Raw genomic sequence first — 25647 nt, 5'->3', positions numbered from 1 at the left:
ATTACCCCTTTATTATCCCGTACGATTCTTATTTTCATGGGATTATGCACTAATTAAAACATACTTATGAATATTATATTCCATTTCTGCCAAGTCCGTTCTGAATATTCGACACATTGCACCCTTGATAGAGTCGTAATAAAATAGCTTTTGTCGAAAAGTGAAAGAAAAAAAGATAAAATGGCAGAAAACTCAAACTGAATTAATTAAATTTACCAAAACAAATATAAAAAACACAGCATAAAAAAAAAATAATAATAAATAAAAAATCCAAACGAAATCAGCCTTACCTGGTTCTTGAACAACATTTGCATCTACAGGTTATTGAACATTGGCCCTTTTTTTTTTTCTTCTCTTTTTTAACACCCTTGAAGTGCGGCACACACACACCCACCACTCCCCAAAACGCGCCTTTATGTGACAGATATCCAGTGTCTTTTACTTTTTCTCTTTTTTTTTTTTACAAATTCGTCATGGCGTAGAAAAACATCGTCTGAAAGGTAAACGCTCCGCCAAAGACTGTTTGTGCTGTGTCTTCTTCCATACAACCTTGGAAGAAAGGAAGAGGAGCACACACACACACACACACACACACACACACACACACACACACACACACACACACACACACACACACACACACAGGTTGGAAAAAAAATTAAATTTTGGTGCAATGAGGAATCATGGGAAGTGGGGGAACAGATGTTTTTGCTGGGGGGACGGGGCTTTCTTTATTTACATAATAGGCCGGAGAGATTTAGGATTCAACACGAGAAACTTCTGACGTCCTATTTGTTGTTGCTATGGCTGTGTGTAGAATTAGATGTGTGATTTATTTTGTTCAGTCCTTGTGTTAAATTCTTTGTTAAGCTGGAAATGAGGGAAATAAAAGGTTTAACTATACTGTGTTTGTGTGCATAATAATAATAATAATAATAATAAAATAAATACGTATCTGTTGTAGAATGGGCTATAAAGCCCACTCAAATGAATCATTATTAAATATCTTGATTCTGGAAAAAAAAGTCAAATATAGTGTTGAATGTTCAGGTCCTTTGACCCTGATCTTTGTTTTCTTGACATATAAGTGAGCAAAAAATAAAAACAACAACAAAAAAAAAAAAAATTGTGTTGAATGACAAATTCATTTTGGTTGTGTCAAATCTGTCAATCACACTGGAAGAGTCCATCTCAGTACTGTACTGCGCTGCTCATTTCATCAATACAACTCAAATTAAAGTAAAATACTAGACATCACAATTACTGTAGGAATGACTGAATTGGTTTTTTTTGTTTCGTTTTTTTTTTTACAGAAAGCACTCCAACGATAGAAACTCTAGAAAATTCCTCCTCGGATGAAGTGAGATGTCGTCGTCTTCTCGCGGGTGCGCGGGCGGGCGCGCGCGTGTGTGTGTGTGGGTGTGTGTGTTTACGCTGCGGCGGCACACACAGTGTTGTCTGTACACTTTTTTTTTGTTTGTTTTTCGGCGCCCACGTTCTCTCGCTCGTCTCTCGTTCTTCCTACTTAAAAAAAACCAGTTGGGGGTCGTTATTTTTCCGTGCCGGATCGCTCCTAATCCTTAAAACCCCTAAAAAAAAATCTCTCTCTACCTTCTTTCTGGAATGATGTTAGTAGCAACAAGGTGTGTTTCTGTGTGTGTGTGTGTGTGCACCCATGTGTGTGCGTGCGCGTGTGTGCGTTTTGTGAGTCGTGGCGTGTGGCACAAAGACAAGGCATGGCGTGTTCAAAATGAGGCGTAGCAGCAAATGGATCGTCTGTTGTCGTCGGCCCGCGTATTTGAAGAGGATTACAAACAAAAAGCAAAAAAAATCCAACATTTTGGACAAAGTTCAGCGCCGTCGGCGGCTTCAAACCGCGTCGGCACGCCGACACCGCCGCGTTCCGTCCGACCGGGAGCGCTGTGGAGTGTAGATGAAGGAGGACGGCATCCACATAGAAACAACAACATCGACGATTCCTCCCGCCGTGTCGTTCCCGACAGGGGAGGGCGCCGTGGGCGAGAGGAAGGGCGGGGCCCAGGTGAAGACATCGCACACACCACACGGACGGACGGAGCAGGCTTGGCATCCCAGTAGAGGCACGGCTTCCAACCCCTGGCTTTCTCTCTCTCTTTTTTCTCTCTCTCTCTCTCTTTTTCGGTTTTTGATGTAAAAGAATAGAAAAAAAAAAAAAGCCCCGCCAAAAAACGCACCCCTCAGCGACGGCTCCTTTATTGCGAATCACCCCCCCCCCCCCCGCCCCTTTCGTTCTTTTTCCAACTCCTCTTTAGAAAACAAAACAAAACAAAAAAAACGAACAAAACGAAAACAGAATATGTCTGGGTTCGTCCGTCGTTTAAAGTGAGTGCATTTTGGCAGTTTGGTCTCTAGGTGCGGTCGGGGCAGTTTGGCAGCCAGCGCGCGGGGGGTGGTGGTGGTGGTGGGGGTGGGGTCGGCGGGAGCGGTGGGGGGGGGGGGGGGGGCGTGGTTTGCTTTGTGTTTCTGTGCTGAAAAAAAATTGCGCGCGGGTCAATCCCGGCGGCCGCGATTGTTCGGTCACAAAGTCTCGGACGCTCTTCCCCGTCCGCACCGCCGACCCCCCCCTGCACACGCCGCCACGCCCGCGCCCCCCGCGTGGCGCGCTCACATGCCGGAGGCGCCCAGTCCCATGCTGGCGGTGTGGCTCATGCAGGGCAGCGTCTGGACGGTTTTGGGGAAGTCGTGGGTGAGGAGGCGTCCGTTCTCGCCGCCGCCTCCGCCGCCGCCACCGCCGCCGCCGCCACCACCGCCGCCGCCGACGCCGCCACCGCCGCTCCCGTTGCCGCTCATCCGGGTCAGGGTGGAGCAGTGCATGGCGTCGTTGATGGATTGCTGTCGGGGACAACCAAAAATGAAACAATGGTGAGCCAGCGGGTCATCCGCGGGCAAGGGGAATCACTGACACGGCGACCACGAGCATCAGCGGGCGGCACGGGAATGTAAAGGTTTTTAGGATGTGTCGAAGGTCTGAGGCCATTCCTCTGGCTTTGCAACTCATCACAGGGATGCAAACAACTCACTTTCCTCAAATGTTGCTTAATTCCACATCAATTTGGATGACTTTTGTGAATCGTCCAGATTGGAAGAGTTTTGTGTGTGTGTGTGTGTGTGTGTGTGTGTATGTGCGTGTGTGTGTGTGTGTGTGGGGGTGGCGTCGACCCATTTTAGCATTTTTTTTTTTTCATCCGTCCACGAGAAGGATCGATTAACTCGGGGACTCGTTCTCCGGTGTCACGTCGGAAGACACGGACGTGAAACACTTAATTCATGTTGGTGCCCCCCCCCCCCATCCCTGCCACCACAAGTGTATTTCAAACCTGTGGGAAAAAGTTGGGGGTGTAGGGTGACTTTTTTCACCATACGTGTTTGCATCATTGTTATTACTTGGATATTTTAATGCAAATGGCTGTTAATGTCACCTTCGTAATGTTGGAGCTCGTGGAGCTTTTTGATGTACAAAAAAAAAAAAAGCCTCTCCGCGAGCATAGTATATGGCTAGGGGGGTGGTTGGCTTTCATTGCCTCCATCTTGTCCGCTGTGTTATTCACAGGTGGAGGAACGCGGCGCCGGCATGTCGACATAATTCATCGTTTTATTCACGTTTGGAACAGGAGGAGCGCGGCAGAAGTGTGGGCGGTTCGATAGGGAGCCGAGCCTGAGCTCATTGGCTTTACTGCTCCATTCTACAGTTTAAGTTTGCTCCACTGGATTTAATACAATTAAAGCCAGCGGGCCCAAAAGCAGCGCTAATGATGTGTGATGTTTGTGTTTGTGTGATGTTAGTGTGTGTGTGTGTGTGTGTGTGTGTGTGTGTGTGTGGGTGCCAGCCTTTCCAACGCCTCTTTCTCCATAGCTGATTAAATTTGGCGAAGTCCAATGTGATCTGGAGCAACCTGTAAGTTGTGTGGGGATTGGAGAATTACAACAGCCCCTAATTGGATCTGCTTTGTTTTTCCCCTGCTCGCCAAACAGCATAAAAGGCACCGCTGGACTAATAGGCTTCCAGCCAATCCGATAAGCATACTTATCAGGTGTCTTTTCACGGGCTGATTAAAAAAATACCAGAAATTCCGGCTGCAGAAGACGACTCCCTGGCTTTGGCCTTTCTCGCCGGTTTACTTGCCTAAAATATTCTGCATTAAAAATGCGTTTGGATGAATTCAGTCACTGATTCAGATTTCAGAGCGTCTGGCGGTGTTTGATGCAAACTAAGACTCGGAACTAAGAATCTAATGCGAGGTTTTCTGGGCCTCACAAACACATCCTTGTGATTCAAGTGCTTATAAAATGTGTTGCCCCAGATCATATTTCAAATTTGAATCATAGGTTTTGAATGGGTTTAACCCTGGGGTGAACCCTGGTTCTTCGCTCAAAGCGGTGATGGAACACATGGCGGCGGCCCCGGGCCGTCCTCATGGCACACAGATAGGATGCGCACTACGATGGGACCTACATTGCAAGACAAGCAGCACAACGGAGAAAAGAGGGAGCAGGGTGGAGAAAGACATAGGAAGGTCACTGTACCCGTTTGCTTCAAATTGCCTTTGCACCCGTGTTGTGGAAACAATTTATATATATATATATATATATATATATATATATATATATATATATATATATTATATATATTTATATTTTACTGTATGTTATATATTTACTGTCAAGGTAGGAAAGAGAATCTTTAGAACATCAATGATCATTAATCTGCGCAAACAAGCAAACTACTTAATTTTTGAGGTCAGTATAAGTTCTAAGGTCAGCGTGTAAGTCAAGCCTATACCACTGTGTAAACCCAGCTATGGTCATGGGCACAACAGCACCGATATAATAAAATAAAAAATCATTTTTGAAAACAAATTAAATAAATAATTTACAAATAAATATGCAATCCAATATAATCCAAATAATTCAATGGTATCATTACATATCTAGCAGCCTACTCCAGTTGTTTTGACCAAATAAAAAAAACCCGCTAAACTATTTAAAATAAACGTGTTTGCATGATGTAAATAGCTGTTTGTTGGCAGCTTGTAACTACTGCCTAAAAAGTTGAAGGCTCTCTACTATACAGTATCAAACAGGCATAAGGGCAATTTAAAATCAAATGATACCTTGCACGCTACAAAAAATAGGAAAGTATAGAAGTATAGAGGGAGTGAAAAAGCTGCAGGAAGGAGAAGTAGGAACAGGAGAGAGCGTTTGCACTGGGGTGGAAGCCGTGAGAGGGGCTCTACTGTGATCATGGTTAGATGGGCGGGGCGGGGGAGGGGGTGAGGAGGCAGATGTTATCATCATCATCATCATCATCATCATCATCATCATCATCAACATCATCATCAACATCATCAACATCAACATCATCATCATCACGGCTTGACCACAGCGTTTCCTACCCCGTGGCCGCGCTCTGCCCCTTATATCTTAACCGTGTTGTTGGCGTACAGGCCGTAGCTCTGCAGCTCTGTGTAGGGGGCGCTAGCACCACTGTCTAAGGCTGAGCAGTGAAAGGCCTGAGCGGCTGAGACTGCAGCGGCTCGCGCGGTCGACACCTTCATTCGGCGGGACTCGGTTCGCGACTTGTAGCAGAACTCGACCAGCGCCACCAGCATGGCCAGGCCCAGGCCACCGATCAGGATGTAGAAGACGCCCGCCACGTTGCTCAGGCTCAGGGCGCTCGTCTTGTCCTGCGGTTTTTGGGGAGTGGAGGAAAGCGGGGCAAAGAGAGACCTCATCACTAGTTTGGCTAAACACGGAGACCCACATGTAGGAATCACAAATACACACACATAAATACGTTGACACAGAAACTCAAAAAGACACAGGGAATTACATCACACGTGTAACGTACTGGACGGGACGACACGTATGAAACTTAAAGGTTCACATCACGCAAAAGAAAACAAGATCAGTGTTGGGGGCGTAGGCATAGGCATAGACAGTGTAAATACGTCATACATGTAAGCCAAAGCATTCTATCGCTGAGATCACATTTTGAGTATTTATATCTGAAATGTGTGTTATGTCTGTAACAGTTATTTGGAATGGCATTTCTTCATTGAATAATCCTGATCCTTAACGCATGTGAAGGGTGTTAGAAGTAGAACAGATCTAAATCCCCTGACAAGGTGTTTCAACGAATGTAGCTAAACGTATGCAACAATTTGGGGTTTTGAAAAATACTTTTGTCTTTTTTTTAAATCTTACTCTCCTTAAATATTGTAAGATATGTGATGTGCAGGAAGCGGTTTTACTTATGGGTCAAGAATTCAACTGGTTGGTGCTACCCGACTTAATGGCTGTATCAGTAAGATTTTCACGTGGCAAGAGCAACCTTGCCTTGCTTCCCGAATTCAGGAGGTGAGAGTTTCACAGACATATCGGGTCTGCCGGACCGCGTCTCCTCAGTGATCCCAAGGGGTGAACCCTTGCTGAGACCCCGGAGCTGCTAAATTTTACCTTCATCCCCGAATGACTGTGTTTTATTATTTAGGCTGGAGACCTGGTCAACAGAGACTGACCCCTCCCTTCTCTCTCTCTCTCTCTCTCTGTCTCTGTCTCACACGCGCACGTTCTTTCCCTTTGAACTATGCCTCATGCTGAGAGCTTTCTCTCCAGAAAGTCTGTCGTAACCATGGACACACCATGGATCTTCTCATTTGTTTAAGTCTCTATTGATGTGAGTCGGTGTTAAATCAGCCAGTGATTAAAGTAACATTATTTTTGTAGGTGTCTCTATGAAAATAATCAAGCGTTCATCGCTGTGCAAACAGATTCAGCTCAAGAGAACTCCATTATTTTTAGTTTCAGTTTTGCAACGTCTTTTCTTTGAGTTTTGCTCTCGCCAAAATCTGCGCGCGGTTGAATTTTCACCGAACAAGTCTGCTTCATTTAGCCAACTGCAGGACTGTGTTTTCTTTATATTATTTTGGTATCACTAAACCTTGCGGTTTAGGCCCTCTGAAGGGAAGTCGCCTCGTAGCAGGCCATGGTCAGGACCTCATCTGCTCGGTTAACCGTCCGGCTTCGCCTGGGAAGCAACCACTGGCCGGAAACCCACACGGCGTAGCCCAAACTACCGTCAGACGAACCGTAGATACAAAGTTGTCTACAAACTTTCAAAACTGTCAAACTTTGGGGTCTACTGAAACTTCCCACCTCTGACTCGGTGACAAGTCAGGCAAAGGCTTCCAATCTGCTCCGAGTTAATGTCAAATTAAATTCATTAAATCTTTTGAGACGTTAATTTCCCGTAGCGCACGTCGCGCCATTATCGTTTTGAATAAAGAGTGATGTAACTACCTACCTCACTATTGTCCCTGAGTTGAAGTTGTTACCTAATTTTAAATCCTGTATTTATTTGGTTATTTTCTTGATCATATAGTATACTATTATTTTGTTTATTCAATTATTTAGCATGATAAAATAAATCCCATTTATCAGAAAGAAGTTTGTCGGCTTGTGTTTTTTAAAAATAGAAGACAGGGGTAAATGTATCAGGAGAATTGCTCAAATCCTTATGAGACTGATCAGTTTTAGTTCATTTGGGTTATTTTTGTTTCCTCCTAAGTTGGAGGTGGTGCCCCATTTTTTATAAATGTCTTTGGATAGCCGGCCGTGAGTGCAAGTCCACTTCCTCTTGGTTATCAAAATAAAAGTAATTTGTTATGATCATTTAATAGTTTGATAAACCATACCAACGCTACATAAATTGGCACCCGTGTGAGGCGAGTGCAATTTTTTATTTCTAAAGTTGTTATTGCCTCTACACAGACTAGAATGCTTGGACGGGGATTTGAAGTAATTATTTTTAGAAATCACACACCATTACTTGAGATGCTGCAGCAAAATCGCTTTATTAATGCTGGCAATTTGTATGCTTCTTTTCAACGTTTGATGGTATTCCACCAAGGACGGCAAACCCTACTGATACAACCTTTAAGTGAGGGTAGAACGAACGGCACTGGTTCCCAACCCATTAGCCACATTCACATCTTAAAGGCCACCTTCAGTATTTTGGGGAATTCTTTGCCATTTCTGAACTATTCTTCCATGGCATACACTGCTACAGTTCATTCTATTCAACCAGTCACCACTCAACATTTTTGAGAAGTTACTGATTTAAGCACCAAAAGTTCAAACTTTCAAACTCTTGAAATGACACTTCACGAAAAGTGACATATGCCCACTAACTGTGAAATTAAAACATTTTTTCAGGCTTGTTCTCCACACTATAACCTTTTGACAGCAATTCAATTGAGTGTGTGTCATCTATCTATCATCATTTTCAGATTTAAGTGGTCACCGTGTTCGTTTTCCCCCCTCTCGTTAGCTATCGATGTCAGCCAGTCGGTGTGAATTTGGTTCCATTAATCACCGGTTGCCATGGCGTTACTAATGTGTGACGATCAAATACTAATCACACTAAACCCCTCATTTTGGATTTGGAGGAAAGAACGAGGGCGGGAGAGCGGGGCTTGAAACGGTCTGGAGGTGGCCTTTAAGATTTCCATTCAATAAAATCAACACCTCAATACTTCATTGATGCTGCATGCATTTTGGATAACCTAGCCTTAATTTTGTGAAAGCATAGTAAGGAATTATTTCAGTAATTGCATCTCCAATAGTAGTAATTTGTTCTTTTGGAGCCATATCAAGTCTGTGGGAAGGAACTGTGCAGACCAACCATGACTGCTTGCAAACAGCTGGTAGCAGGTAAACCCTATTATCATAAAAGCCTATTCTGACAACAAATAACTATGTGATAATATTCTAGAGGTATATTTGTGACTATGTAATTAAAAATGAAAATTTGACATTTGCAGTAACTATCGATTCAAAATTGCCCTATCGGGGTATGCTTGTGCTTGATATTATAGGCCATTTACCAGTGCTATTTGTTTTTGAGAGTAAATGCATGCAAAGGTACTGTCGTCTGTTGCAGTTTGTGTGATTCGGGGCCTAAAAGTTTGACAGGGTTTGCATCCAAACATGCACACTCCATGTTACAGTGAGAGAAAGTCAGGGCAGAGTCAGTATTAGGGCCAAAAAGGCAAGGGTGGGGGCATTCCAACATAGCTTCATGTTATAATCTCTCCACACTGACTTTTCCTACTCTTCCAAGACGAAACAAGTACAACAATAAAAAAATAAAATAAAAAAAAATCTTTGGGTCAATTGGTTTTTTGGTGCAAAAATGTGTGAGTGTGTTGAATGATTGCGATCAAATCTAGAATGCAAGAATCACCATCTCTAGATGAGGCCTCACTGAACTTGTTTGAGGGGGGGCAGATGTCTCGATCGTCGACTAAGAATACTGTAAACAATTGCCTCAATTGCAGTTATGAGTAAATGTGATGCAACGTGAGGCCATCAGTGTGTGGAGAGAGAGTAACCACAGTGCTGCTGTTGAGGCTATTGGGGGCCCTTGGGGGCACGGGGGTCTGGTTGCGAGGTGGGTCGGGGGGTTTTGGGGGGGGGGGTTTCTGGAGGGCTGGTGTAGGATAAGTTCAGGGTTGTGCTGGGAGGTGCTGTGAGGTGACAGGACAGGGTTTTGAAGACTGACCTTTCTGCCGGAGTCCTTGCTGCCACACTCTCCCTTATCGTACCACCATTTGTTTTTCAGTTTGTCTAAGACGGCTTGCTCATTGAGTTTCAACACCGCTAGGTTTACTGGGATTCTTCCGACCAAAAGGAAATAACATAAATAACATCACACACCATGTTATTTTATGTTATTCAGTCAGAGACACAGAGGCAGTAAAATACACACACACACACACACACACACAGATACAGCAGTGACACATGGTTAAAAAAAATCAGTCAGAGTCAAAGTGATATGCATTAATACTCCATCTAGCTTTGTTAACTGGCTCCCTAAGGCAGTAGATGTGTATTACTATATCACTTTGGGTAACCGGCACACTGCTCACCAAGAAGGACGTCGAATTGGTTCAAGAACGTCCGATATTGAGGACCAGATCTTTACAATAATAAGATAGTCACTGGATGGGTGCAGAAATGGACACAATCCAGCTAAAGGTTTGACCTAACAACCGATAGTTGTCTATTTTACTCAACCAGCGGAGGCCATATATAGCTTTGTTTTGCCCTCCGCGGGTCCTCTATATAGTCTATAAAAGGCCAAAACAATTACCCTGGCTTGAGGGACACCCTTCATTTTTCAGAGTAGGTGGGTGTTTTGCCAGAGCGGCGGTGCAGCGTGGGCCTGCCGGTTACCCCGCATCCCCCCTGTATTGGCAGTGGGTTACCCGCTGGGTTAGTCAAACTGGCTCTGACCTTGGAGTCCCCGCCCCCGCTGCCGCACTCTCCCTTGTCGTACCACCACTTGTTTTTCAATTTGTCCAAGAGGCCCTGCTCGTTCAGTTTTAACACTGCCAGGTTAACTGGGTTTCTTGAAAACGATAAGTGAAAACGATAGCCATTAGGAGACATGTCTATGGGACAGATAGAGCAGAATTGGGTTGTAACTGTGGCGGTGGTGGTGATTATGACAACATTGACTTGTTACTCAACCCTCCTGCTTACATGGCTACTGATATGGAGCAGGAGTTTTCATGCTAACAGTACATATGTTAGTCATATATCTTTTAATGGGCTGAAATGCTGGGTGGCCATAGTCGAGTCAGGTTTTACCAAGCAGGGGCCTCAGAGGGAGGCAGAGCAGGCGCCCGCGAAACTGGAGATGCTTTAGACTCGGCGGTCCGTCCGCAGACCGTAATCTCCCCTCTGCGGTTCCGGCATATAACGGTCGCCATGGCAACCAAACCTCTCCGCATTCAACACTTAACTGCGCCGAGCCAAATTAGGGGGCCTGTGATGATTAATTTACACCTATTAGAGACCGGTCCATTAAAAAAAAAAAAAAAAAAAAAAAAAGCGGCTGGGACAAATGCGCACTGGGCACCGGGCACTTATGCTGTCAAGTTCATTTCTTTGCTTAACTGTTGATCTCATTCTTCCAATTTTGGGGGAGGGATATGCTGCAGCGCAAGAGAGGAAACACCGTCTATTTCAACCACCAGGTTCAAAACATCTCCATCAGGACTTGCTCTCTCTCTCTCTCTCTTTCTGTTCAAGTATTTACAGTATGTGTGTGTATTTCCTATAGCTGACAGGCTGTGAAAAAGCACTCTCTGCATCCGTAGAAAGACAGGCAGGATGATCCATTTTCAATCATAATTCTTTGACTTTTTTAAATAACCCTCATTGTTTTCAAAAGGGAATTTTCCTTTGTTTTTCTTCAATCCACTTCCAGTTCCACAGTGACCATTTCACATGCATCAGTGATAGTCTGCCTGTCTTTCATTGGGAGACGCAGAGGGCCATTATCCACAAGCAGGAGTGCACAACACAGCTGTAGGGAAACACGGGCGTCCTGGGAGCTGGTAAAACCTCTGAATTCTTTCTCAGCCCAGTGACTCAAGACAGAAAGAAAGAAATCACTGTGTGTGATCATGGATGGTCGATCTCAACACCTGCTGGTCAGTGGTTAGTTGGTCAGTTGTGTTAATAATGGAATGGCATCGATGGGTTCAGTCAAATGGGTGGATGCCAGCATGAAAACAGGAACAGCATATGCATAGAAAAACAGTACAGTACACTTCATTGATATAATAAACATTTTGTCTGTTTGGAGGACAGACAATCAGCACATCCTATAAAAAGAAGAGTTATTATTATTATTATTATTATTATTATTATCATTATTATTATTATTATCATTATTAATAATAATATTTATCATTGATTTCAAAGTACAGGGTTCACTAGAGAGGCTTAATTCCTGCAGCAGTCAAGCCATTTCTACATACTTGACATGCTGCTCCATACTCCCATCAGAAGTTCAATGCAAGTAATGGGATGATAATGATCTGCGTTCAGTGCTAAAACTCACTCCACAATTCAGCCAAAGCAAACATAATGATACAGCAGTCTAACTTTGCAAATTCAAAGGTTAAACGTAAATAAACAAGTTTGGATTTGTGGATTTGTCCCCTATTACTTGCATTGCAACGATTAATGGGAGTACGGAGCCATGCGTCCAGTATGGAGAAAAGGCTGAACTGAAGCGGGAATGAAACCTACCTACGTACTGCACGAGCACTGAGTATAAAACAAGTGCCAACCTAAAAGAGATTCAAACCATTCCTTTATTGTACACATGCAGCACTTAATGCATACAGTATATGTTGGAGACGTGGCCGAAGCCTCGCAATTCACAGGACATTCACGCGAGTCTGAACAACAACAACGGGTCAATTTAAATTCTGACAATGACAGTAATGCTGTTAGGATCCAATTTCCATCCTTTAATACGATATTTCCAATCATAAATGCTCATTAAGTGCTAATGAAACCCATCTTCCCCGACAGGATCAGATGTCTGTGAATGCCCAGTGTGGCGGCGGCAGAGCACCATACATCACTCCGCTAGTAATTAACACCGTCAGAGATCAATGATGGGGGGGGTGGGGGGGGATGGGGTGTTCATCCTCGGCTGTCCTACGCCGCTTCAGAGAGCTGGTGCTGAAGGCTGGGGGTGAAAGGAGGGCGGTGGGGTTGATTGCGCCGCTTGTCTTATCACTAATCCAGCAGTGGTCCCGCTGCACGAGATCAAATTTGTGTGAAATTCAAATGGGCCCCCAAAGCGAGGCGGTAGGCGCCAAGTTGTCTCTAGTTGCCGGGCTCTGACCTCTGGCTGTCTACCAAGGCGGACGGCTGGAAGGACGCTAAGCCCATTTGAATGAAGCCTGCCCATATGGCTTCCTTCATTATAATAAATGAAGCTTATTAGAGATAGATTAAAAGCTTCAGATGGTCCCCACCCCACTACCCCCTCCAGAGTCTTTCATCAAGAAGAGGAATGGGGGAAATGGGAGATTGATTTAGGTGAGATGTGGATATGAAATGACAGCTTCTGTTCCTGTACCAATGGGGCGGGGGGGGGGGGGGGGGGGGGGACGACATGTCAACATTACGTATCATTCATATTATAGCAAAAAAAACTGTTCATGTGTACTGATTTCATGGCCCTGGCACAAGTGGAAAAGTGGGCATATGGGAGACAATCTCTTTTAGCGGTAATTCTGCTTCGAGTGCCCTACTGGTTCGAGAAGCAAGACGAGTTGTAAATTTATAATGGAGCGGAAAGATAATGGGAATGCAGGCAGCCCGGGAGTGAGTGTGCACGAAAGAATGTGTGTGCGTCTGTGTGTGTGTGTGTGCGCGCGCGTGTGTGTGTGTCTGAGTGTGTGTGTGTGGGTGGGTGGGCGTGGGTGTATCCATGCGTGTGCTGGCTGTGAGGGCTTTCCAATGCTGGAGTGTCTGAGCATCCCTGAGTATCTGCACAGGCACACAGCAGTACACGAGAGCGATGCATATTTTCGGTGTGCATGAGTGTGGGTGTGGGCGTCGGCGTGCTCGTCTTAAATATTCGCGTGCGCATTTCTGTCTGTTTGAGAAGGTGCCGCGGCTCTGGAGCGGCCCAAATCAAACAGGCAGCCACAGCGGGGCCGTAGAGTAGGCTTAGTGTAATGTGGGGGCAGTCAGAAAAATAACCAAAAAAACAAAAAAACCCAGAAGTGTCTCTGAAAGAGGAGGGGGGACCTCTCATTGGTGCCCTTCGCCACTTGTGCTAGTGCTCAGCCCAGACAAAAGCTTAGGATAGATACACACGCACACGCGCACATGCACACACACACACACACACACACACACACACACACACACACACACACACACACACACACACACACACACACACACACACACACACACACACACACACACACACACACACGCACACACACAAACGAAACCAAGGGACGATCTCCAGGAGAGACAGTAGCAAGCATGCATGATGCGACCTGACTATGGAAACCAAAAGTGCGATGGCGCCAACAGAAAAGCAAGAAAAAAAAAAACCACGGTTTAAACACAATGGGGAACTTATTCTATCCATGCTTTCAAGGCGACCAAAAAGCAACCATGGAGGAATGGACGAGACACGACTTTAAGGTGACGCTAGCATTTTTGCAGGATGAGTGCTCTGATGAATGAGATGGCTCGTGCTGGAAGCTGCAGCTCCAGAGGCTTGTCTTGGGCCGAGCTTTACCTGAGGTAGGAGCCCTTGGGTGTGGCGATGCCATAGCCCTTGGAGTCCAGGTTGCCCCCCACCTTCATGGTGTCGCAGGGCTTCCTCTGCTCTATGTACTCGTTCATGGTGGACTCCAGCAGGTAGGCGTATTTGCCCTTCGACTTGCGCACCCTCATCACGCCCTCGTCCGTGGTCTTGACGAACACGGACGGGTCGGCCGACTTCATGTAGGACCACATCTTCTCGAACACGGCGATCTTGGACCTCTGGATCGACAAGACGCCAAGGGGGGAGGCATTTGGGAACCAAATATAAGAGGAAAATGAGACAAGTGGGCTTCCTCTAGTTTTTGGCGAATACAATTTATACAGTATGTGAATATGTCTGTGTCTATCAGTGCGTTTTCATGCACGCTACAGCTCGTTCGATCACCTTCTACTTAATGGGGTCATTCATTCCGCAAAAGGTTGACGGACGTAAAAAACACGGAACAGAAGGGATTTTTAGGACATTCTCTGCTAAAATATGCAACGCAAAGAACCTAATTTCTCTGCTGCTCCCGACCCCGACTTAACTTCCACTGGATATTTCCATTGACGAACAAGCCATGTAAAGCCATGCTGGTCGAAGGACTCAAAATGATGCAGACTCGTGTACAACAACACCTTATCCATAATAACATCTTATTTGGGTTATTCATTCAAGTTCAAGTTCAAGAGGTCAAACATATATGCGGTGAAACGTCATGACACCCGGTGATTACGCACAATAAGCTGTTGTAAGCTCTGAAAATACAAAAAAATACCAAAATGTTAATTTCAATCGATTTTAATGTATATTTAATAGAACACGGACAGTTAATTCTATTATATAATTATAGAGCCCAGAATCGCGTGTGCGTATGTGTGTGATGTGCACGTCCGTCCTCTCATCCTCACCCTGAAGAACTCCTTGGTGGAGCCGGCGTCCAGAGTCCCGTAGGCGATCTCCGTCTGCTTGGCCAGGTCCTCGGCGCTCTCGATGGGCGACACCATCCTCTCCACGGTCAGGAAGGCGGCCAGGTTGGCTGTGTAGGACGAGATGATGATGAGGGTGAAGAACCACCACACACCGCCGACGATGCGGCCCGACAGGGACCTGCAAGCAGAGGGGACAGGGGGGGGGCGGCGTAAACCCGGCGACAAACCAGGGGAGACACACACACACACACAGGCGGGGGGGGGGGGGGAGTTCATAAAATGTTCATGAGCTTCCCGTTCGCTCCGGTCGCGTTATTCATATTAAAAAAAAAAAAAAAGGAAAAAAGGAAAAAGGAAAACAGATAACGCAAAATCAAACCAACGCGCGGCCGGAAGACTCCCCCCCCCCCCCCCCCCTTCGCTGACAGTAATTAGGAAAACAAACAGACAAACTAAATCCATCTCTCTACCCACCCTGCGATTAACGTTTGACCCAAATTGCGTCACGGTCCCCCCTCGCGTGCAGCGCTCCGCTCGGCTTGGAGGGCTTAGTCCAATGTGCTGGGACGAGATAACCGGCGCTACAAAGGCCCACTTGGCGTCCCGCCTGGCAAACCAATCTCACTTAAAGAAATTTGCCAATATGTTTCATGGAAAACACGTGCATTAATTGCCGGGGATTAATAGGGGAGAACACTTGGTTAGTATTGTAATTGCACCTTCAAAAACAGAAAGAATAAACTGATTTGTGAGCTCAATCCCTCCCGCTCTCTCTCTCTCTCTCTCTCTCTCTCTCTCTCTCTCTCTCTCTCTCTCTCGCCCTCTCTCGCTCCGCCCAAAGAGGAGCCGGCTCAGACGACGACGACGACGACGACGACGACAGAAAATCTGTTTTTTTCTTTTCGTTTTTCTCATTCCGCTCTGACAAGCGCCGGGCGGCGGATCAAGCCCACGCCGTCAAAAAAAACAGAGAAAAAAAACCCCAAAAACAAAAAGGGTCGCCTCGCGGCTCACCTTTACACCCGCCGAGCGAAGTCAAACACGAACACGCGGCGCGCGGTTCAGTACGAAAAAAAAAAAAGGGGAAAACGGAATGAAAGGCAACAAAGGAAGAAAGAAAAATAAACAACAACAAAAAAAAACAACCGTTTAAGGATGATTTTGAGACGATGAAAGCCAGATGCCTCGGGAAGAAGGAGCCGGGCAAGCGGCGCGCGGACGCCTTTGAAAGGAATGTGAAGCTGTCAGCAGAACGCCGGAGCGCCCGGCAAAGCGATTCATGCCTATTTTTTTTTTTTTTTACTTCGTGGACGAGTGAGGAAAAGCGAGGGAGGGGTTGCATGTTGTTTGCGCAGTGAGAGACGGAGGGAGCGGGTTTTGAAGGCCCCTCTCCCGGGTCCTCATTCGGTGTTCACTCAAGTTTAATCAAAGTGATGGAATTCGCGCACCCCAACCCCAGCAGCGGATAGTCGTTCCGAGCGGTTTACCTCACCCAGCGCCGCTCAGGGGGTCATTTGTGTCCAGGGCTAGTTCACGTTTGATGCACGGGAGAAAAGAGAGCGAAGGATTTCGGTTGAGGTGTAATCAACCCGATCGATCAAACTTCATCGCCCGTCTGAGAAAATACCGCGGTGCGCTCGGGTAAAAGACAACAAAAAACAAAACAAAAAACATCCGACCTGCAGATAACACGTGTAAATAAAAATACTAATAATAATCACACAGACACAAAACACGGTGTCCAGAATCCCTCACGCTTTAACGCGATGCTGTTAGACGGAGGGAAAAATGGCCGCGAACCGCCACCTCCTCTGCAGCCGGCGGTACACGGCTCTCTCTCTCTCTCTCTCTCTCTCTCTCTCTCTCTCTCTCTCTCTCTCTCTCTCTCTCTCTCTCTCTCTCTCTCTCTCTCTCTCTCTCTCTCTCTCTCTCTCTCTCTCTCTCTCTCTCTCTCTCTCTCTCTCTCTCCCAGCTCCCCCGCCCATCCTCTCTTTATGTTCTGCTCGCTGTCTGGCTCTGCCTTTCTTGTTGTGAGCTACAGGGCAAACAGGGCTCTGCTTTTAGACTGGGAGAGCAGTGAGAGCGGCACTACACACATATTTAATCCAGGTACTGTGTAGGTGGTTTATAGAGTCAGCTAGAAAACCCTTTAAAATCAAGAGTAGTTGGAATTATTTAGATTTAATGAACCTTATTACATTTTGAATCATGATCGTAAATCATGAGATAAATACAACATATTAAAAAAAAACAAAAAAAACGGCATCGTCAAAGCCTTTCAGTTTATGAGGACACTAAATGCATCCTGACCTTTTTTTAATGTCCTATTTATGCTGGTGGGTATTTGGGTGTGTTGTGTCCCTTTAAACCGTAAACCGAATATGGACAAACACACACACCCGCGCCGACACACACACACACACACACATACACAGACACACACAGACACACACACACACACACACACACACACACACACACACACACACACATACACACACACACACACACACACACGTCCCGCTAAACTTATTAACACAGAGGGACCATCTCTTAAGTCAGACTGATACTGGGGGCACACACATAAAACACTGCTTTTAGTGAGAGAGAGAGAGAGAGAGAGTGAGAGAGAGAGAGCGAGACCGAGAAAGAGGGGCTGGGTAGACAGACGTGTCAAATAAAGAAACACCGACTGACCGACGTGAAAAAGAGCGAAACAGACTAAGCGCAGGATTTGCGCGCAGATGAAAGGCCGCGGGCAGACGGAAAAAAGGGGGAGGGAGGAGGAGAGGGGAGAGAGGAGGCTCTCTGGCAGGTAGAGGAGGTGGAGGAGTCCCGGCGCCCGGGCTCCCTGCAGCAGTGGCGTGCCCCAGTTTGGGTTTGGCAGCAGACTCCTGCAGACGCACACCTTTTCAGCCGTCCTCCGCCGGCTCCTTTCGAAGCCCCCTCCGCTCCTCCAGCCTTCCACCATCTCATGCATTATTAGAGCGGTGGCGGCGGCGGCGGCGGCCATGGCGGCGAACCTCGCTGCCTCTTTGAAACATTAACAAAGCCGTCTTATCACAGTAAGCAAAATGTTCCGGGCAGCACTATAATTTCATTGCCTTGTTAGAGCGATGATCGATCAATTATTCACAACACTACTTTACAACTGTTGAGCATAACGATGAACGGCAGAAAGTAATGGGAGGAATAAAAGCGCCGTCTCAAAGGCAGTAACCGTAAATATAAAAAAAAACAAAAAAAAACGGTGCGTCCAACAAAATGAACACAACGTCTTGTCCCCATGCGTGTTTCAGCATGCAGCATGTAAACAACCTGCAGGTGAGCATACATATGTCAAATGATTACAATAAACGATCGGGACTAATCGCATGACGTTGGTGTAGCTCCTCGGGATTAACAACAGTTTTTTAATGTTGACCCTTTATGACCCTAAAGAAAGATTTTTCCATCCCCCCCCAAAAAAACGGCATTGCGTAGCATACCATGCATGCAGAACGTCAAAATAATCTTCATCAGAATGTATTTAACGGCATTTTTCCCCGTGAACGAGCCACCATCGCTCTGCATCTCCGCTCACTTTGCTCTGAGCCAGTGGCTACGACGAGCGAGCCTGTTTTTTTTACGTCTGCCTACGGTGGAAGAGAAACGCCAAAAAGAGCAGGGTCGCTGAGAATGAATCAACTGGGAAGCCCACAGAGCAAAAAGCAAGAGTAATAACCCGTCAACCCGCAAACCGTCCCAAAAGCGTCGCTGTCATCAAATCATTTCCGGGTGTATTAGGTTTGCATTTTGTATGTTTGTTTATTTTGTCTTTGCTGGAGACAACTTCCTGGTTTTCCAGTCCCAGGGGGAATGAAGGTTGACAGCAGACCTTTGTTTCTCCTCGGCCTCTGAACATCACAAAATCTTTGTGTACTTGTGTTAATTGATAACTGTGTTAAATGATCTTTGATAACTTTAATTTACGAGCATCTATTTTTGGGTTGACACCTAATTATTCTTGCTGTACATTTTGTAAATACTCTTTAGGTATTAAGCATGAAGCAGTAGGGGTGGGTCGCCATTTTCATGGATGTTTTTCCCGTGTTTTTGTTCGGTTAGAGAGTCAGGGACAGCAAGCGCCCTTTGTTCGCTAAGGGTTTAGGCATAACTTTTGTCAGGAGTATCCTTTTGTTCTGTTTGTTATTTTGGCCATGGACCCCGAACTCCGGCCTCTCTCACAGCAAGTAGCGCTCACGGTGTGTAGCCCTTGACTGTTTTTGGGGACCGGGGCAGAAACAAAACCTTATATTGATGTTGCGTCCTGGAGCTACTCGACAGGGGGCGCAGGACTCTTTTACTCACACGCCGACTCTCCACCATCCTGACTCCACGACCTCTGACCTGCTTTTATAGCAGGGGGAGAGCCGCCTCCGCTCGCTCTGACGGACCGTCGAAAATAAACGTAACTGGAAAGCACACGCCGCTTGTAAACTGGGGAGGGCGATTCCCAGGGCGATCGGCAGCATTTAGCCGTCCTTCACATTGCGGGTTCTGATTCATTTCATGAGCATTTCAAGTATGACTTGATGCAGCCTTGCGTCGTACTAAACGTTGACACGGGCCACACTGATCATGACGGGCCCTGGCATATTGCGTCCTCCGGGCACATCCAGACTGTGTCCGGTGACTCCCCTCTTGAGATCAGACTTCTCTTTCCCACTCCCACGGGCGACCAGTGCAGCGGGGATTCTACATTCCGCGATCACGGTTCGCCGGCACCGCGGTTATATGCGTTTTCTGACCTTCTGGCTTTGGAGCCAAGGGATCCCTATTGCACCTGGGATGCCTTTTAGCTGTCGCTCGCGGCGGCACATTCGGTACCAGCGATCTGACGCGATCTAATTCCAGTCTTCGCCCCCGCCATCGAGGTCTGACATCATCGCTCAGAATGTTTAGCCGCAGACGCATCTGACGCTCAGGAATGGCTTCAGGCCTATCCTTTGTGTGCGGTATTAAGCGTCGTCCGACCCAAATTTTAAGCTCATATCAGACGTTAACCTCCCAAAGCGAGTCGACGTCACGGTCAGCAATTCACGACTCAAATGCTAACTTTTTTTCCCCCGGCTCTGTTGGGAATATTAAAAAAAATAAAAAACGCAAAAGAGGATCACAGAAGTCATTTGAAAATCTCTCTAAGAATTGCGAGTCATCAGAAGACTCACAATGCCCCCCTCCTCCGTCTCCTGCTGTAAAACCAAAAAACCTCTATTGACCGACCGAGGCGGTGGAAAATACGTAACAAATATAACAAAGGCCGTCTGCTGCTCTCCCATCCAACCTGACAAGGCGCAGGCCCTCTATTGTGCTGATGTTTGGCTGTCCGTGTGTGTGCGCGCGCGCGTGGGTGTTTTCTCGTCTTTTCTCTGCCGTAGCTACCGGAGCAAGCAGGGCGGTAATTATTTGCTCTTTGTGAATCAATGTTGACCGCGTCGTGTCCAATCCCACCGTACGACGACTGCGAAAAGGCACAGGCGCTACCTCCCTCTGAGGGACCTCCGTGTTTCCGAGGGACCTCCGCCTTCTTCAAACCTCACACACACGTCGGTGTGAGCACGCGCCAAAAAGACCTTGTGAGGCGTTAACAACAAGAGAATAGAAATCGGCATAAAGGCTTGCAGCACGGTAAGCCGAGTGACTTTATTTGACTTCTGACATACTTATTCAGCAGACAATAGGCAAAGAAGAAAAAAAACGAAATGCAATGTGTGCACGGAAAGTTGTTGGGCGGTGGGTAATAACAAGCGACCTCATGAAGCCCCGACAAGTACGAGCACAACGTGGGCAAAATTCTAAGTTAGACCATCAGAGCAAAGCGGCTGCTGCCAAGACACTTTCCCCCGAAAATACTTGCTCGACCTTGTCTAGGCAGGGCAGCGCTCTCGCATCGGATATGAGAACGAGTCTCTCCCCCTCATTTTTAAAGGGTTTCAAACAGCTGGATTTATGTCCGTACCAATGGCGTCACAAGTCAAGGCGCGGCCGCCGCGCTCTCGGGTGCGTGGAGGCCAAAAGGGAACTTTTCTGCGCAAAAGAACGGGGTGATTCTGTCCACGAGATGTGTTGAAGAAAATTGAAGTACGGAGCATCGATAAGGATACTGATGTGTGTCCGTATTGTTGATCAGTATTGATAGTTCTGTCGCGATTGAACTCATCCCTATATATCACCCATGCAACACCACCAAATACACCACCCAACAGGTTTCCCGTATTCTTTCATGCACTTACGAACATGTTCCATTCATGAAACTTTGCCCGTTAAAAAAAAAGAGGAAACTAAAGAAAGAAAAGAGTATAATTTAAAATGTAAAATAAAATAAATAAATACAATAAATAAATACGTCTTAAATAAAATAGATACAATTAAATAAATAAATAAAAATAATAAATGTCCTTTTGTATTCCAAGGAAGAAAAGACTCCACTGAGACCCTCATCCGTTTTTTTGTTTTTTCAAATAAATAGACCCTTTTTTCTTTTAATTATAAGACCTTTAATTCAATTACTTGTGAATTTGGGGGTCTCAAGTTCCTGAGTATTATGGAAATTATATTTTCGAGAATTGGCGGAACCTTGACCTTTTGAAATTAACAACGAGGGAAAAAAAAATAAAAAAATACCCAATCAGCGTTAGAATCGTTAACACAGTTGGGGATAATTGGAAACGTGAATGCGCCCCACGTCACCAATTTCCAGCCGCTGTTATTTGGGTGCGGTATCTCTGAACGGCAGGCCCAAATCTCCCTCCCATCTGATGATCTGGGCCGTCGGCTCGCAGAGAATCTGCTGAACCGCTGAACCCTCATTAGTATTCCCCAGACCGCCCCCCCCTTCTATTCGATATGCTAATTAGCATGACTAATGACTTTAGCAAGTGTAAAAAATGAGCCAGTAATGGCCACATTACAATGGATTAGGAATTACAGAGGTTTAAATGGGAGAGAAAATGGTCTCTAATTATAGTGTGATTCTAATACAAATCAGGAACGCAGAAGTTTTCTGCTACAGTTCCTCCTTTTTTTTTTTTTTTTTTACTATATCATATTTATATTTTATTATATTTTTTTATATAATGTTATGTATTACTACTTCCCTTGTCGGATTAGAAAGTCAGCTGAATGAACAGGAAGACACATTTATGCGACCACGAAAGTCGACACAAACTCACGTACAAAGAAATAAATAAAAAACATACATTCGTTAATATTAGCATTAGTTTGAGGCACAGATTTTCACAAAAAAATTCTCAAAATTCGTGCTGCAATTTTCAAACTGTGTCTTTTTTTTCCAGTAAAATCGGGGTAATTGGAAATAAAATGCAGCACAACCTTTTTTTTAAAGGGGACCTATTATGCAAAACTCACTTTTTCAGTGCTTGCGCACATTGGGGCTCGGATGGACCTACTTACGCGCAAACTGTGAAATAGGACAATCCAGTCCGTTTATTATGGGCTCCCTATTTCAGGAAACATGTGATTCAACAAGCCGTTCAGATCTGTGTCTCCTTCCTACGTCACATTGAGACACATAAGAATTAGAACCTTCCCCCGAACTCCACCCGCGGCTGGAGAATACCAAGCGCCGTCGGGAACTGCTCTGTTGGCTTCACAGACCAGCACAAATCTTTGAAAAGAATGAGGAATAAATACCAACTGTCCGTGGCAAAACTGCAGACAAGGGAAATGTAATTTTTTTTTAAATAACTCTGCTGTTTGTTCAGAAACAGATTTTGGTGGATTGATGAAGTGAAAAAACGGTGAAAGTTTACATACTTCATACAACTCATTTTCATTTTATGCAACACACACACACACACACACACACACACACACCGAAACGGAGCGTCAGAAACAGGATGGTTTTGAGGCATGTTAGAATGGCTGGAATGCATAATCCCAGTGGTATTTTCAGCGAAAAAACTTCAAAGACATGTTTTGGGGACCACAGAGACCTTCTATATGAACCTGTTGAAAATTGGTATAATAGGTCCCCTTTAACTACTATCAATGAGGAAAGAGATGCATGTAATCACTTTCTATGATAATACATGCATTTCGATATTCATCGTTTTTTATTTTCTCGACAAAGAACCGTGGGCTCAAAGTTCCCAAAAAACAAAAATCCTGTCATTTAGCATGGGTTCCACTTGATAAACTTTAAGAAAGTCCAGAAAATACATATTCAATTCAATCTCGACAAATCGAATTTGCGTTAGTTATTGCCACTGCAAAAAAAAAATAAAAATCACAATTTCCTTCGGGATTGGATTCATAGCCTCGGCATCTGCATTTCTGCATCATCATTGCGAACGTAACTAACCGCCATTTAAATGTTTTTCAACATCATTTTTTTTTTTTTTTTTCCACGATTGATGTCTCACATTAAATGGTATTTTTGATTTTGTTAATTAGCTTTCCCTTATCTACGCCTCGGAAAGTTGATGAAATGTTTTATCACGCTGGGACGCCAATTACCGCCTGTAGTCAGCCCGATTAAAAAATATGTATAATTTTGCGAACATACAAAGGTAATTAATGGGAGCAAAATATTTTCTCTTTTGCTGAGGTCAGTGGCGCCTGCGGGCCCCCGAAGAATGTTTCTATCTTTAATCCTTTTGCTGCTGTGGCTCCCAGGTGTTTTGGAGCCACTTGCTTTTACTGCACACCGGGCCATGAACATCAACCGGGGCAATCCCAAATGTGTGTCGCTTGCTTTCATCCTTACATCTCCTCTCTCTCCCGCTCGCCTGCTCTCTCTCTCTCTGTCTCCCCCTCCCCCCCTCTCTCTCCCCCCCCCCCCCCCCCCCCCCCTCTCTCTCTCTCTCTCTCTCTCTCTCTCTCAGATAGTGGACAAGGTTGTCCTTATTCAACCCATTTCTTATTGGTTCAATCATTTCATAGCACGACTATTCACAGTACAGGCTCACTGAACATTTTACTGCTGAGAAAGCACTTGAGGTAAAAAAAACACAACAACACATTAAATCACCTTTTCAAAAACAGGAAGCTCACAATATTGCCAGAAATCCCTTGAATGTTAAACAGAAAATGGTCACAAACTTGCTCGCACCAGCGCAAATCATCTCAGCCGTGCTGAGGCTCAAAACTAGAAGCAGGAAGTTGCACCGCCTCCTCCTGGAAACCTACGGTAGGCAACCTTAGGTTTTTCTGATGTACAGTACTGCAGCAATCGCCAAAACTAGTCTTAGGCGAAATGTGATGCCACTGTCATTCACAGCAGGCTCAAATGATACACTATCATGTGACCTCCGAAGTCTTTTTTGAGGCTTTAAAAACGTTTGCCGCATTGGACTGCGTTCAAGCACAGTGGGAAGCTGCAGCAGCGCCGTGAGCTTGTCATCGGTGAAGCATTCTGCCGGGTCGAGCGGTGAATCAAGAAGAGAATCAAGAATCATTCATCATTCGTCTCACAGGCGCAACCGCCCTCAACACACACATGCATGCGGGGAGCGACGGCAACCGCAAAGCACGCACGCACGCACGCACACACACACACACACACACACACACACACACACACACACACACACACACACACACACACACACACATCCTTGTTGGCTCTCCTCCAGGGGTCAGCCAGGATCAGTGGACTGCCTTCACGACGTCGGTGCCTGGTCCCGATTCCAGGTGTTGGATCCATCTCGCGGTCAGGAAAGTCTTCTGCAGGTTTTTATTTGGGCGCTCTCTTGATGTTGGGGACGGGGGGAGCAGGGGGGGAGGCAGTGAGGCAGCAGTGCAAGCCACCGAGCCGCACAATAGTTACATAAGTTAGATATAAGTTATATGAATGTATTCATTTAAAAAACATATATTTGCTCTTACTTTAGTCCAAAACTGCAATTTCTTCTTCCCAAAAATTAAATAATGCCTCCCTTCCTACTTGTTTTTTTTTTTTTTTTTTTCCCAGCCCACTAAAGGTCAGTATTACCATACTATTGAGCTAAAATGAGAATATTATGATAATGCTGTTAGCAGCCTACAGCGCCGCACCAAAGGCTGCTAATTCAACTTATTCAAGTGGGCTATGCAAATTATCCCACATAGTAATAATATAAAATTGTTTAATGTTATTTGAATAGTTTCATTTATTATTTTTATCATTAATAACGCAACGTGGAGGCTACTGGTATACACACACACACACACACACACACACACGCACACACACACACACACACACACACACACACGCACACTTCTTTCCATATCAATGTATCTCTGTTATTAGTCGTGGTGCAGTTGCCCCAAACACACCCAACGCACCAAGTCACTCGCACAAACGTGCGGGGAAAACGCAAACCTTTGACCCGGATACACCGTCAGAAGTACACACAGACCGAGTGGGGGCATCGTGTCGCGAGCGTGCACGTGCAGGGCAGAGTAGGGAGCGCGCCACACCGTGCGTCTTTGTCAAGGTATGCCGGCGGAGATGCCCCATGCTGTGAACTGTGCCACTAAGAA

At 45.6% G+C, this 25647-nt stretch overlaps 1 protein-coding gene across 1 annotated transcript in view; it reads right to left on the bottom strand.

Moving 5' to 3' along the window:
* Positions 1-2643: 2643 nt before the first annotated feature.
* gria1a (glutamate receptor, ionotropic, AMPA 1a) overlaps positions 2644-25647 on the bottom strand; it is a gene marked incomplete at its 3' end in the record, with an annotated part of 56902 nt that continues 33898 nt past the window's right edge. Inside the window, exons 10-14 of the mRNA XM_080008446.1 lie at positions 15097-15295; positions 14177-14424; positions 10339-10453; positions 5589-5723; positions 2644-2871 (exon numbers count right to left, since the gene is read on the bottom strand). Coding sequence (XP_079864572.1) covers positions 2644-2871; positions 5589-5723; positions 10339-10453; positions 14177-14424; positions 15097-15295 — 925 coding nt within the window. The remainder of the gene's footprint in view (positions 2872-5588; positions 5724-10338; positions 10454-14176; positions 14425-15096; positions 15296-25647) is intronic.

Source organism: Zeus faber (genome assembly GCF_960531495.2).
Source record: "Zeus faber genome assembly, chromosome: 10".
In the NCBI taxonomy this organism is placed as follows: Eukaryota; Metazoa; Chordata; class Actinopteri; order Zeiformes; family Zeidae; genus Zeus; species Zeus faber.
This window is presented reverse-complemented; position numbering and strand designations above follow the sequence as displayed.